This window comes from Teleopsis dalmanni, chromosome 2 (assembly GCF_002237135.1).
Source record: "Teleopsis dalmanni isolate 2A chromosome 2, ASM223713v2, whole genome shotgun sequence".
NCBI lineage: Eukaryota > Metazoa > Arthropoda > Insecta > Diptera > Diopsidae > Teleopsis > Teleopsis dalmanni.
The window spans coordinates 18,627,961-18,642,214 of record NC_051847.1 but is presented as its reverse complement, the minus strand read 5'-3'; the positions used below and the strand labels follow the sequence as shown (position 1 = coordinate 18,642,214).

Below are 14,254 nucleotides of genomic sequence, written 5' to 3'. Positions count from 1 at the left end.
ATGTTGATTAATAAATTTCACGAAGAATTGTTTTATTTAATATTTTACAAAATAATTATAATCGTAGTAAAACTGAAATAAAACACAAGTAAAGTACAAACTGAGAGCGTAACACAAATAAAGTGCCAAAGTATGCTCTTTACATAGATTTTCATGGAACAGCTTTGTGTAAAGTCTGATGAGAACACCAGTGCCGCGCAAATAAACAATATTAAAAATTTTAATTCAAGCCAAAACAGCTGATTCACACATCAACACAAATTTTACTTGAAATTAAATGTACGAGTAAAGTCTGTGTAGCATTTTCAAATTTCGACAGGGATGTTATGCTCTCTGTGATGCTCTCATCTACTCGAAACTTTTCTAGTGAAACGCACTTGTGTATACGCAGTGTTACTTATGATATGACTAAAGTATTTCAAAAAGTATAGAGTAATTTAAAAAACTCGTTTTCCATTCTTATTACCATTGAAATAAATAATAATATTACACAAACAAAAGATAAATAAAAAGAACATTATTGTAAATAAAATTTTTATAATATAACAATACAAAATGTTAACTGAAATTTAATTTAACACACTGAATAATAAATAAACAATAAAATAATATAACAGCAAAAAAAATCAAACAACAATTTCTTAAAAATATATAAAAAATAAAAAATACTTTTCGCAGTTGAATTTTTTTTATTATTTTATTTAATATTTTTGCGTTGTATGGTCAATCAAATTTCAATAAATTAACTAAAAATTTTTATCTTTGTGTTTTCTTTACTATTCGAATCCGTCTAACTTTTAAATAGTATTTTTTTCATCATATAGACGCGTAAGTCTCGGAAAGAAAAAATTAAACATTAAAGATATTATATTGTTTTTCAACTGAAATAATAATACTATACTGTATTAAAAAATTATTTTATCATAAAAAGTAAGCAATATCTAATTATTCTTAAAATACAAATTTTCGAGATAGAATTTATCTTCAAACATATTTCACTATATTAACAAGAGATGGCGGTCGGAGCTGTAAAAGGTGAATTGTTGCACGTGCCATTGAACTGTCAGAGTTTGTTTTTATTTTCGGCAATTGCATGAATCCAATAAATATGGAGCATAATCAGGATGCCTCTGAAGAACGGGTTGATGCAGTTCCTAAAGCTAAGAAACGTAGAAATCCATTTAATTTACAACAAATAAAAGAGGAGAAGGAGAGAAGGCAGAAAAAGAAAGCGCGTCTCATTGTGCGTAATATAAGCTACAAAGTAACAGAAGAACTGCTGAAGAAACACTTCGAACAATGGGGTACCATAGAAGACCTTAATATATTGAAACGTGCCGATGGCAGACTAGTGGGTTGCGCTTTTGTACAGTATGAGACTATAAATCAAGCTACAAAAGCAATACTGAAAGGCAATAATCAAAAGTTTTTGGGGCGACCAGTTTATATTGATTGGGCAGTAGGTAATGTATTGAACTATCTTGGCTATTGGCTATTCCAATGGTAATTAAAATTTGAAATAATTAAAACTTTAGGTAAAGATGAGTTTATATCACGCAAAGTACCTAAAGAGGAGCCGGCTGATAAGAAGCCAAAATTAGAACTTGAAGAGGAAGAACGCGTGAAGGATGAGGTAAAATTGATATACTTATAACCTAATGGAATACTAAGTAATGAATAATTTGTTTAGGTGGAAAATAAAACAATCGAAGATGAGGAAATAAAAAGTGATGTTGACAGCAGTGATGACGAAGAAGAGAATGATGCTGCAGATATTAGCAGTGACAATGATGATAATGATAGTGTGGATGACAGTGAGGTAGAAAAAAGTGATGAAGATATTGAAAGTAACGATGAAAATGAAAATAAAGATGAAAAGGATTTAAAAACCAAAAAAAATATTAATAAAGTTAAAAAAGAAAAAACTATATCAAATGATGTTCAAGAAGGTTGTACGGTGTTTTTAAAAGAAGTTCCATTCGATGCAGAAGATCAAGACCTGCGAAAGGTCTGCCGTAAATTTGGCCCTTTGTATTATGCAATTATTAACAGAGATAAAATATCTGGTCACTCAAAGGGCACTGCTTTTGTGAAATTCAAAACCAAAGAATCTGCGGATTTATGTCTACAAGCTGGATCGGAATTTGTCTTAATGGATCAAGTATTGGATCCACATCCAGCGTTAAGTAGAGATGAAATGAGAAATCAAGCAGCAGAGAAATCTAAAAAAGAAGACAGCAAAGATTCACGTAATTTATACTTAGCCAGAGAGGGTCTCATTATGAGTGGCTCAAAGGCAGCAGAAGGTGTTTCTGCTTCAGATATGACTAAAAGACACAAACTTGAACAGGTGAAAACACAAGTCTTGAAAAATCTTAATAGGCAAGTATTTCATAAGAATTAAGTAGCTTATTTTAATAATATAAAAAAAATGCTTGTTTAGGTTTGTCTCAAGAAACAGATTATCCCTGCATAACTTACCACTTAGCTATGACAACGATAAATTAAAACAGTTGATACTTAGCTACACTGGGCTTAAGCCACACGAGTGTCGTGTAATGCGTGAGAGCAAAATAACGCCTGAACATCCAAAAGGAAAATCAAAAGGGTTCGGTTTTATGTCATTTAACACTCACAAAGATGCTTTGACGGCTTTACGAAAATTGAATAACAATCCAAAAGTTTTTGGACCATTGCATGTAAGTAAATAAATAAATAACCCTCAAAACCAAGAGAAAGTAATTAGAATAGAAACACTAGGACTATATATAGATATATAGTGGCTTTCCTTTATATTACATTTATGAAAGAATTCATCCAAAAACACAAAATTTATTTAAATCATTCCAAACGATTTGTACCATCCTCTGGAAACATTGGTATAACAAAATTCAAGATATAAATTGATTTATCCTAAAATTTATGTTCTTGTTGTTGTTGAGATCCGCGAAGATATGCAGCTGTAGTTCCTGCTAGTATAATTGAACTTCACTTGGTTGTCAAATTGGATAAATTGCAATAGCATGTAGATTCGGCCGCTCTTGTGACTTACTCTGCTCATCTACATCGCATGTCTACTTAAAACAAAAATTAAATTGGAGAAATATACAAACTAATGAAGACATAAGTGTTCGTTTTTATTGGAATCAATAAAGAGTATTTTTTGGGAATAATAAAAGTTTTAAAAAAAGGAATTGTATATAAACGAGATAGTTTGAAATAATCAGAAATAGAATTAGGGCTATGAACCGCATCTGCCCCTTGAAGAGGTCCACTTTTTCCGCCTTGTTCCTGGTTGATTTAAATTTAAACCAGCTTATCCCCATCTTATCTAACTCCTAAGTAATCCCATTGCTTTTCAAATTACTATTACCGATTCACATTCTAACTCATTTATACATCTTTCTAATTCTTTTCATGATCTTTTCATAATTTTTTTAAGATCTCTGCGGGCTACTAATAAAACAACAACAGAGCAGTGAAACGCGTAAATCTTTATAATAAAAGATTTTTATACTATTAGCTTAATAATCTGAATCATTGGTTCGTTTCTATAACCATTCAATATCATCGATATACCATCGATACATTATTTATTTTATTTGTACTAAAAAAATCATAAATTCCCGTCCAAATGTCTATCATTAGATCACAATTATGTTTTATCAAATGTATATTTTTATATAGATATGTTTACAAAAATTAATATGTGGCGTTATAATTTGAAATTATCTATTTTTTAGCGCCCTATTGTCGCCTTTAGTATAGAAGATCGAGCAGTACATAAAATAAAGGATATGCGAAATAAGAAAGCAAAGCTGAACAATCCCACATTTAAGAAGAAAATTGAAAATCGTAAGGAGGCGCGTGCCCAAAAGGCAAATGGAAAGCTTAAATCATTGCCAAAGGGCCCACAAAGTGACAACAAAGCAAAATTAAAGAAACACATTGAAAAACTGGAAAAAATGCGTGCCAATAAGTCCAAACCCAATAAAGTAGCAAATGAAGATCATGAAGACTTCGTCGGTACAGCCGCCAAGCAAGGAACTTCAATACAGATGCGTTCCAATAAAAAAATCAAGGAGCAAGCTGAAGAGCATAAAAAACGCGTTAAAGCAAATAAAAGAAAGTTGAAACAGCAGAAAATAAAACAAATACATCTAGCAGAACGCAAAGCCATAGATCGACCTAAACAAAAACGTAAGAATGAAAAGGACGATTTATCTCATTTGGTCAACAAGTACAAGTCAATGATTAATAACAAAGCAAATCAAGGCACCACCAATGGCATCATTAAAACGAAGAAACCTAAGCGCACCAAATGGTACACTGAATGATTAAATGGCTTAAGTGGTTTAAGTGTACAATAAGTAAATAATTATTAATATTTAATGTGTGAAAATAGAAGAAATAATATTTCTAAAAATAAAAACTGTCCTTTTGCTAAAAAATTTAATGTTATGTTATTTTTTACAATTTCTCAAATTCATATTCATTCCAGAGGCAATTTCAAGAGCAAAATTTTCCCTAAATGTGATTCTACCGCGAGAAATGGTTAAGTACTCTAGCCTACCTGTTTACATAAAGTCGCGATTATGATTTTTTACATTTGAATAACAGTTTGAATTTTCAGAAAAATGCAATGTCTTATCGCGCAGGTAGTAAATCTTGCATTTGAAATGTCCATTTATAAATTTTTACATCTGTGTTTCATTGGAAAATCTGTTTCTGTATGTAAATTGTAAAGTGTGTTTAGAAATTTTATTTGAGCATAGTTTACACAGTAGTTCTCAAGTTTCCGTCGTGTGCAGAAGTAAAATACCTTAGAAAATGGCACCCAGAGATAAAGTCGAGTATGTTTTATTGCGTTTAACGTTTTTGCCTTTCATGTAAGTTACTATGCTTGATTTTTAAAAATGAATTTCTAATCAAAAATTGTGTTAATCTGCAGTGATCCATTATATCCACAAATGTCAATTAACCGCAGGAAGCATTCTCCAAGTACATCAATAACCCAAGTGCGAGATTGGGTAAGTGTGCATTAATCACTTTTTACAATTCCACATTTATTTATATTTTGACAGTTCGATCGTGTAATGTCTTATGAAAAATCGAAGCTACCAGTCAACACACACCTACGATATACTGAGTGGCGTATTCTAACCGGCAATCCGAATGACTTTATTGTCGAAGGAGGCTGTAAATTCGACAAAGCCATAATACTTGTGGGTGAAGAAAATGCATACTGGGTTTTCTATCACAATTTTCCGACTCATCGGCGCTATGAGGGTAATGGCAAAATAAATGTTAATTTTTGCAGTTGCTGTATGCCAAAGCATTATGAAAAAATTATTGATTATGTGAAAAAAACAATTAGCAAAGCACGACGTCCAGCATAAAAATGGTAACATATCTTGTTGCTGCCTGCCATAGTATTTTATAAAAATTATGGATTCTGTGAGAAGTACAATCAGCAAATCATGATATCTGACATAAAGTGATTTATGTGTATATTAATCAAATACCAATGTATCCTTCTTAGATTTAAGATTTATTTACGTTTTTCACTTGCAATAATTACGACAGCCAGCATAAAGAAATTGTGAACATTGTGAACATTAATAAGAAGAAAATGTATCCTTAGATTTAAAATTTATTAACGCTCTTCACTTGCAGGTATTAATTGTATTGGCAATTTAATTCCAAATAAAAGCAATTTCGATATTAAATTTTTCTATTTCTATTATGGTTTTATTCCAACCAATGGAAACGTGATCCATATTTTGCTGCTGTTCTAGGATAATCATCTGGTAAACCAGGAGTGGCATCAGCATATACTTTCTTTTCTGGTTTAGGAGGTGCCGGTCGTTCTGTTGCATGTATCTGAAAAGAATTTTTAAAGTTATAAAGCCTAGATAATAATAATATAAATATAAGTTACCTTTGCACGAGCAAAGTAGCCATATTCAGGGCGTTCAATACCCAAATTGTCTAACATGCACTTGTCAAATACACCCTGAGTCTTGCGGCAGCTATTATCAAATTAAAAACTACTGAAATCATTCATTCATATATATGATTTTACTTACTGCTCATATCCCATTATACCGCTGCTCTTGTCCAAACAGTTCGCGTACTGTGCAAACTCTTCGGAGCACGATTTTTTCACTTTACGAAAGAAATCCAATGCACAACTCGTTACTGCTTTTCCCTCATTTAAGCAGGCGCGTGGATCATCCAACTCGTTCCTGCATAGCATAAATTCCTTAAACAAAAAATCTCTTTATTTATTTGGTGCATGAAAACAATAGCAAATTGAGGTTATGAAAAGGTTACTTAAAATTATATAATGTAGTTATAAACAACTAAGCTTTAGCATTGGTTAAGTATAAAAACTTTAAAGAATCTAAATAATCAGCGTTCCAAACATAAAAATCATTATTTACAAGATTATGGTGTTCACATTCTTTTCCCAAATGAAATGCGCCAGCTTTCAAAGCAGGAGTTGATAAATTAAGTTCCTGCACTGTCAACTCTTCGTCAGGTGGAATTACTACATCATTGGTTATAACCATAGCGGCTTAGCTGATATTTTTGTTGGTTATTAGAACCAGAAAATTAAATCCTTTAATTTTTAAAGAATTATAGAAATCTTTGCTGAATTTGTTGTTTAGATGAGTTCAGCTGTTGAACTGTCAAACACAACTACTGTCAATGTTTAACGTAAATAAAGGTGAGAATGCAATGCTTAAGCACGTATTTTTTGTCTTGTCAAGATCGTAGTTATATACACACACGTGATTGCAATAAGTTTTAATCCGTACGTACTTCGAAGAAACTTTTCAGTTAACTTTCATTATTTTCTGTTCCCTTATTGAAAAAAAAATAGTAAAGTAAGAGAAATTGTGACAGTTAATTTTTACTTCATATTGTTGCTGTTGTTATAGTTTAAGTTAGTGCTATTGCGGACTTTTACTCTTTTATGGTTGGGGAGCTTATCCCTGCCCCACACTAAGCTTGAACTACACTAGAAATATTATCATTTATTTATCTTTTAACTGATGACGGACCGTAGATCAGCAACTCTTCCTGTGCGTTCTGAGGTGAACTTAAGGTTTGTTAGGGTGTGGTTGGCAACGTATCAACTTTTGTGAATAATTTTAGGGCTCTGTCCTTTATATATTTTTTTAACTGAGTCGATCCTTAGATCTCTATGTATATTTGTTGTCCTAATATACCAAGGAATCTTAATTAGTCTTCTTAAAGCCAGATTCTGTGCTGTCTGTAATTGCTTTATGGCAGTATTTGACGCTTTGCTGTATGCTCCAAATCCGTACAGTAATGCTGGCCTTATTATTTGAGCATATAATAACTTATTATTATATAAAATTTACGTTTTTTACTTGATAAAATTTTTAAAGTCGAAAAATATTTGTTCATTGTTAAGGCTGAAACGGTTAGACCGTAAGCAATCAGCTGATCCGTTTTATCTTTTGCGAAACAATGGATTCGATTTTCCGTGCTGTAGAGCAAACAGGAGAAAACGCAACTTGGTGTCTAGACTACATAGACTTTTTGCGAATTACACTGCAATAAAAAAAACTAGTTGTTGAAGGTGTGAGAGTTTAGCAAGTGTAGACGCAGTATTAGTTTTCAAGTGAATTTTTTATGGATTAGGAAGAGGCAAATATATAGTTGTCATTAATAAGTTTAAGGTGGATAAAAAATACATAAGAAACTACTGCGATTAAATAAAACAATCACTTAATATAAAAACATATGATATACTATACTTCCACTTCTGTCTGTGCCAACTGCTTTTCTCTTAAAGAAAATATATATTTTTTCTCATTTGAAATATAATTTTAAATTAATTAATAATAATTATGGTTTAAAAAAAGGAGTCTATTGATTTTTTTATTATAAAATATAATTTATTTCTATAATTTTGTAAGATTCGAAATATTTTGTGAACTAAAAATGTATTTATAATTTTGCAAATAAATAGTATATATTGCTAATGATTTTGTATCATAATATTAGGCCCAAGACTTTATAAAAACACATTTATAACTGCTATCTAATCCTGTTGCCAACAGTAGTTCCGTGCCGAACAAGTCCAGAACATTTATGGTCAAGAATTCCAGTTGTGTACTTTAGAAAAGCCGAAATACTATTTCCTGTAACTTTTTGCTAATAGAAAAAAAGAAAAAATTTATATTATAATTAAAACATTATGACAAATATTTTTTTTAATCAATATAAAAATATACATTGAGAAAATAATCAATTTTTCAATAATTGATTAAACAATTTTTTATATCTAATACCCACCAAACACTGATTTCCATTTAATGCTCTCAAAATTTTTTAATTAGTAAGCTGAGGTAGTACCTCCATGCACTAAAAAATTCCCCTTAAAAGAAGAACGTGTATGACAAAATAAATAAATAAATAATTTTAATAAAAATAGAACGTTTTCTTACCTCTTCAAAATATTTCTTGTTGCCAACTAAAAGAGCTCTACTTGCATTCATTCCACACCTCATTTATTTTCCCTCCCATTAAGGGAAGCATTTGTCTGGTTGATTATAACGTGTAATGGGAACATCGGTACTCGCGTAAGTATTACAATACGGTCCAGAAGGTAAGCAGCTAGGAGGTAAACAGCATGGTGGACCACAACATGGTGGACCACAACATGGTGGACCACAACAAGGTGGGCCACAACATGGTGGACCACAACAAGGCATACAGCACGGTGGACTACAACTAGGCTTCTTCTCACATGGCGGTCCACAGTCTGGTGGTGGCTTACAGCATGGCTTTGGTCTAGGTGGATAGCAGCTTGATGGACAAAAACATGGCAGAATGCAGCATGGCAGACTGCAACATGCTGGTGGGCAGCATGGTGATGGGCAGCATGGTGGCTTGGGCTTTAGCGGACAACAGCTTGGTGGATCAGGTGGACACTTTGGTTTCTTAGGTGGACAACTTGGCGGACACGGTGATTTGCAGCATAAGACCTGACAATAAATTCCGGTTCCACCGCAGCGGCAACAAGGTAGCTTCTTATTTCCCATTGGTAGTAATGTCTTCTTCGATTATAAATGGAAAACTTCTTTCTCTACCGCTGGCGTGCACAAACAACAACGTTCTGTAGAGTTGTTGTTTGAAGTAAGTGTCCACGTTCGCTGTGGTCCCACTTAGCACATTTATACTATTTACGCAAAATAAATAAAATTTTGATTCCTACCAAAATTCGAAACTCTCTGTTGTGAAAAAATTTTGTAACTAAAAAATATTAATTTTATTTTCGTTATTACAAATTGAAAGCAAAATTGGAATTTCAATGAATACTTGATTTTGAATACTATTGATTGTATGTATGTATGTTGTTCCTGGGGGTACTGCAGGGTCCCACCCATCTCATTAACTAATTTATGTATTGCCTATAAGCTTCATGATTATTCAGTGATTGATCTAAGATTACTCTAAGATTAGATAGTGCTAAGTAGGATAGCCTGTCAATTTTCGCATATAACTTCAGGGCTCTGTCCCTTATGTATTTTTTGATCGGGTCTATTCTAAGGTTTCTTAGCATGTCGTTTGTTCGGATGTACCAAGGCACTTTGAAGAGCCTTCGGAGAGGCTGATTGTATGTATATATATATTTTTTAAATTCAAACTAATTATAAGTCTATTTTACACATTTGGTTATTAGTTTACATACAAACGTTTCAATTTTTTTATCATTCAATATTCATCTGACGTTTCACTTTTTAGCGCTTTAGCGGTCTCTATCTGTATTATGCTATCTTTATAAGGAACTATGATGTTCAAGATGTTCATTATTCACTTAAAGTAATTGGCAAGCTTAAACCTACCTCAAAGCGCTATATGTTATACAAAAACTTTACTCTTATATTCTAATAATTTCATATTAATAATAACAATAATGTTGGCGGATTTTGCTCTGTATTCTAGACAACATCCTCCGATAAAATTCCCAGTACTTTTAGCTCTGAGATCTCATTTCCTTCTCTACATAACTAACAAATTCCATTAGAGCACCTTCCCTCTTTTGTAAGATTGTACTGAAACATACAGGACCCTAATAAAGTTCCTGAAAGGAATTCGTTTTAGGTTAAAAGTCCACTATAAAATATTTCTCTTGTGATAACCTTATAGATTAAAGCAGCATAACTTTCTTTGTTTTCTCTATTCTTTCCAAATGGGTGAGAAGAAATTTCATTCTCCCAAGTCACAAAATGAATACGGGCCTACAGCAGCAAGAACCCGTTCCAATGCTTACAGGTACTTAAAATGAAAATTACAAGGAAATTATTGTATGATTATTTTATTATAAGGTACAAGATATAAAAGAGTTCAGATACAATTCACATTAAAGGATCATTAAATTAAACTATATATAACTATATTAAAATATAGTTCTTTCTCAGCATTGATGTTTCTACCATTGCTGTTAAGAATTTTAAAATCTCTACCAGTACGAGATATTATATTCTTATAAAATTTTTTGAATCCGATCCATCCATATTATAAAACTATTCAAAACTAATTCAACTGTTTTGGTTTAGTTTTATTAATGGACGTACGTTTGAACCTTTTTATTGCCATTGACAGATAACTTTCGGATTAAAATGTTCACTTTAATATTTAGTCCACGAAGACTATATCAAATTTTTTATTCATGCCTGGATAGTTAACGCATGGACTAGAATATATGGTTAGAATATACGGCCTATTAGGAATCCAATATAATTTATTATCCATGCCTGGAAGGTAACTATCTATATAAAGTTCATTTCTAAAATCACTTCGTATTAGATGGGTTGGATATTTTCCCGGGATCCTCAACAATAGCACTGTGAAAAAAATTATAAAAGGCCAAAAATCGCCAAATAGATATAATTGATATAGCCTTGAAAAAATGAATATCTGTAGCTACGGAATAAAATCAATGGACCGAGTAGTCTGAGGACAAATTACTTAAAAGTTCTGACATAGATCGTAGGTCGTAATATTACGAATGATGATGTTGTCAGATGATATTAAATATTTTTTCAATAAAAAATAAAGCATTATGTGTGTTATTAGAAAAGATTTTGTGAGTGAAATAAAACATTACATTATTTTATCACAGATCATTCTTTCATTCATAAAAATAATGAATCTGGATGATATTTTAAAATTAACTATAATCAATAAAAACTCATAGTATTCATTGTCTAATATTTTTAAATTTTATTTATTAAAATATATATTTGTATCTGTAAGATATATTTGTTAAGAATATAATTCTTCTGATTCTAAATCATTTATATTGAAATTTATTTTTTTATATTTATTTATTATGTATATATATTTTTTTTAAAAATTTTTTTGGATACATCTTCTTTTGCTTGTAGTTATTCACTTTTAAATAATAAAATTTTTGCTTAAAATGACCACAAAAAATTTAATAAAAATATTTTATTCGTTTAAACAAATATTTATTTTGTTTGAGATAAGTTTTATCATCAAAACAAACTTTTTCACCAGAGCTATTATGTAATAATTTTCACTACTACTTTCACAATTCCATGAAGAATCTTCTTAATGCTTTCCACTTTTAATATCAGCCATAGCTTTTTGCCACAATTTATCGAAATGTTTAGGAAGTTTACTCTTGATACGTTCGCTAAAGTCCCGAGCACCTTTTAAATTCACCTCAGCATAATATGGCAAAGCATTCATACGCTCCAACCAAGCAGTTAATTTCGGATACTTGACAGCATCCACTGCAGCAAACGCCATTTTGAATGTACTCACAGTTGACACAATACTAAAGTCGGCAATTGTCAACTTACCACCGGCCATGTATAAGTGCTCGCCGAGAAATAGTTCAAGCATGGCGTAAGCTTCATGTATTTGATCAATCTTTTCCTTCGGTATTTCGGTACTATTTTCACGGAAGATTGGTGTTACGATTTGTTTAAGACAAGTCGTGAATAAAACTCCATTTTCATAATGCAAGCGCTGATCAACTACAGCGCGTTGGTAGTAGTCTTTTGGATAAAGCGTATCATCCTTTCCATACTTACGTACCAAATAGGCACAAATGACGTGAGAGTCCCAAATAAAGTGTTCACCATCCTCTAGCAGTGGTACTGTATGTTGTGGATTTTTCTTCAAATATTCCGCTGTCAGTTGCTGGCCTGTTGTGGTATCAATCTCTACAAAATCATAATCCAAATTTAGTGCTTTGAGTGTGAGGAGAACAGCACGTACTGGTGGACTTAATTCCAAGCCATATAAAATTAATTTTGTTGATGACATATTTCAAAAATGTACGAAATAGTTATCTGGGATGCTAGGCACTATTCGAGGCGCGTTGTAGTTTTGAAAGAGTTCTTTAAAAATAACAATATTAATAAAATTTTAATGTTGTACTTCTATTTATACACTTGTAAATGATATATCTCTCTTAGACTATCACTTATATTTAATCGAGATAAGATAAAAATTAATGACGATAATGACAATTTTAAAATGCAGTCATAGATTTTTTAGGGTTCCATTTAGAGCTACAGATTTTCTACGAGAATGTTTAGAACTTTCGAAATGATAGGGTTATTGTTACAGTGGTTTTTGAAATCTATTCAGATCTACTGACTAACTGTGTTGTGGGCATATATTAAAATAGCTTATCCTGCGTTAAAAATTATAAATGCCTTCATTATATAAAACCTTCATTATATATATAATAAAAAAATAATTATGACGTTTTAAAAAATTTAATGTGAATCGAAAACCAACACATATCTTTTCCGTCGAACTTCGACACACACACATATAATATTAATTAAATATATACTCTGAGTTTACTCTGAGATTAGATAGTACTAAGTAGGGCAGCCAGTCGGTTTTCGCATATAGCTTCAGAGCTCTGTCCCTAATATATTTTTTGAACGGATCTATTCTAAGGTCTCTTATCAAGTCATTCGTGCGAATGTACCATGGTACTTTTATTATTATATATATTATATTATTAATATTATTATATATATATTATACTATATTATTATTAATATATAATGTTAATGTTAAATAATAAATATTATCTTGGGCTACGCTCTCTAGAAATTTCATAAGTAACTAATAATATTTTCGAAATATTTGTTTTTATTTATTAATAATTTAAATAATACTAATTATTAATAATATAATTTTATACATTTGTATATGATATTTATTTCCAATAAATTGAATATTAATATTATTAAATGTTGGATCTATTCCGGTACTTGGATCTGACCACTCTCGAGTAATTATATATGAAAAAAATTTATTTATTTCAATCAAATTAATAAATTTATTTATTTTGTTGTTTTTTATGTTGTCATTTTTTTAACTGTAAAGATAGTGTTTAATATTTTGGGAATTTTTTCAGTGTATTTGACATTAAGATTTTAATTTATACATTAATTTCTTATCTAGGAATAGTTAGAAGAAATACGTCATATTAAAAGTAAAACAGAATATACTGGTATTATCTAAAATTCAACAACTATTTATAAACAGATAAACATGTCACACATTGTACCGGTTGTTGTGACAGACGCAAAATTTTATTTTTTGCTAATATTATATTGTATATTAAAAATATCAACATATTTTCTATTTTTTAAAGAATATAAATCTAAAAGGAATTACTTTTATGTATTTTGAGTAAAAGTTTTTTCAAAAAACTATTACTTTGGTTCAATACTCTAGACCTTAATTGGTTTGATGGAAGAAGTATAAGAATTATAGAATAGAAGAAAAAGGATTCGTTTCATGATAATAGCAATACATGAATAAATAAGGTGGAGGATATTTTATTCTATATTTTATAGAATATCTTATAAAACATAATAATATCGTTTTTTTCATTCTTCAAATGAATGGTTTTAACATTTTAATAGTAAGGATTTTAGAAATAAAAAACTATTAAAGAATGAACCACAGCAAATGCAAGTACAGCCTGAAATCACTTACACGATGTTGGAACGTTGGTTGTGAACAAGAAAGAATTATAGATCCATTGTATACAAAATGGATCTACTATAATTTTTATTCTTAAGCTGAGAGCAAGATAAGACTTACCATAGGTACTCGTGCAATTGATCGCTGTGCTAGACCTATTATGATAATTCAAAGCATAACTCACTATATGTAAGAAACGATGAATCAGGACCATCGACAACAA

The 14,254-nt window shown here is 30.7% G+C and overlaps 5 protein-coding genes across 5 annotated transcripts; 2 read left to right on the top strand and 3 right to left on the bottom strand.

Annotated features, from left to right (window-relative positions):
• The first annotated feature begins 986 nt into the window (after window positions 1-986).
• Window positions 987-4,430, top strand: LOC119677305 (RNA-binding protein 28). Its single transcript, XM_038088576.1, has 5 exons — window positions 987-1,463; window positions 1,536-1,633; window positions 1,691-2,382; window positions 2,444-2,699; window positions 3,744-4,430. Exons 1-5 carry the CDS (start codon window positions 1,094-1,096, stop codon window positions 4,335-4,337), a joined length of 2,010 nt encoding a protein of 669 aa, XP_037944504.1. The 5' UTR covers window positions 987-1,093; the 3' UTR covers window positions 4,338-4,430.
• An 82-nt stretch (window positions 4,431-4,512) lies between these two features.
• LOC119683620 lies at window positions 4,513-5,464 on the top strand. Its single transcript, XM_038097405.1, has 3 exons — window positions 4,513-4,889; window positions 4,952-5,030; window positions 5,085-5,464. The coding sequence occupies exons 1-3, from the start codon at window positions 4,831-4,833 to the stop codon at window positions 5,397-5,399; spliced, it is 453 nt and encodes a 150-aa protein (XP_037953333.1). The 5' UTR covers window positions 4,513-4,830; the 3' UTR covers window positions 5,400-5,464.
• Window positions 5,465-5,635: 171 nt separating this feature from the next.
• LOC119683619 (NADH dehydrogenase [ubiquinone] 1 alpha subcomplex subunit 8) lies at window positions 5,636-6,711 on the bottom strand. The gene is made up of 4 exons (XM_038097404.1): window positions 6,447-6,711; window positions 6,090-6,265; window positions 5,942-6,032; window positions 5,636-5,883 (listed from the first exon to the last, which is right to left on the bottom strand). Exons 1-4 carry the CDS (start codon window positions 6,573-6,575, stop codon window positions 5,752-5,754), a joined length of 528 nt encoding a protein of 175 aa, XP_037953332.1. The 5' UTR covers window positions 6,576-6,711; the 3' UTR covers window positions 5,636-5,751.
• A 1,623-nt stretch (window positions 6,712-8,334) lies between these two features.
• LOC119681037 (small proline-rich protein 2H-like) lies at window positions 8,335-9,289 on the bottom strand. The gene is made up of 2 exons (XM_038094098.1): window positions 8,487-9,289; window positions 8,335-8,416 (listed from the first exon to the last, which is right to left on the bottom strand). Exon 1 carries the CDS (start codon window positions 9,081-9,083, stop codon window positions 8,565-8,567), a length of 519 nt encoding a protein of 172 aa, XP_037950026.1. The 5' UTR covers window positions 9,084-9,289; the 3' UTR covers window positions 8,335-8,416; window positions 8,487-8,564.
• A 2,213-nt stretch (window positions 9,290-11,502) lies between these two features.
• LOC119681394 (glutathione S-transferase 1-like) lies at window positions 11,503-12,414 on the bottom strand. The gene has a single exon (XM_038094571.1). The coding sequence runs from the start codon at window positions 12,340-12,342 to the stop codon at window positions 11,620-11,622; it is 723 nt and encodes a 240-aa protein (XP_037950499.1). The 5' UTR covers window positions 12,343-12,414; the 3' UTR covers window positions 11,503-11,619.
• Window positions 12,415-14,254: the final 1,840 nt, after the last annotated feature.

Excerpts from the sequence above, each read along its gene's own strand:
- LOC119677305 (XM_038088576.1), top strand. The coding sequence starts at position 1,094 with ATGAATCCAATAAATATGGAGCATAATCAGGATGCCTCTGAAGAACGG. Across the intron at positions 1,634-1,690 it reads AAGAACGCGTGAAGGATGAG|GTGGAAAATAAAACAATCGA; the intron begins GTAAAATTGATA and ends TAATTTGTTTAG. Across the intron at positions 2,700-3,743 it reads AAGTTTTTGGACCATTGCAT|CGCCCTATTGTCGCCTTTAG; the intron begins GTAAGTAAATAA and ends TCTATTTTTTAG.
- LOC119683620 (XM_038097405.1), top strand. The coding sequence starts at position 4,831 with ATGGCACCCAGAGATAAAGTCGAGTATGTTTTATTGCGTTTAACGTTT. Across the intron at positions 4,890-4,951 it reads TTAACGTTTTTGCCTTTCAT|TGATCCATTATATCCACAAA; the intron begins GTAAGTTACTAT and ends GTTAATCTGCAG. Across the intron at positions 5,031-5,084 it reads TAACCCAAGTGCGAGATTGG|TTCGATCGTGTAATGTCTTA; the intron begins GTAAGTGTGCAT and ends ATATTTTGACAG.
- LOC119683619 (XM_038097404.1), bottom strand. The coding sequence starts at position 6,575 with ATGGTTATAACCAATGATGTAGTAATTCCACCTGACGAAGAGTTGACA. Across the intron at positions 6,266-6,446 it reads AATGTGAACACCATAATCTT|GAATTTATGCTATGCAGGAA; the intron begins GTAAATAATGAT and ends TTTTTGTTTAAG. Across the intron at positions 6,033-6,089 it reads GGTATAATGGGATATGAGCA|CTGCCGCAAGACTCAGGGTG; the intron begins GTAAGTAAAATC and ends ATTTGATAATAG.
- LOC119681037 (XM_038094098.1), bottom strand. The coding sequence starts at position 9,083 with ATGGGAAATAAGAAGCTACCTTGTTGCCGCTGCGGTGGAACCGGAATT.
- LOC119681394 (XM_038094571.1), bottom strand. The coding sequence starts at position 12,342 with ATGTCATCAACAAAATTAATTTTATATGGCTTGGAATTAAGTCCACCA.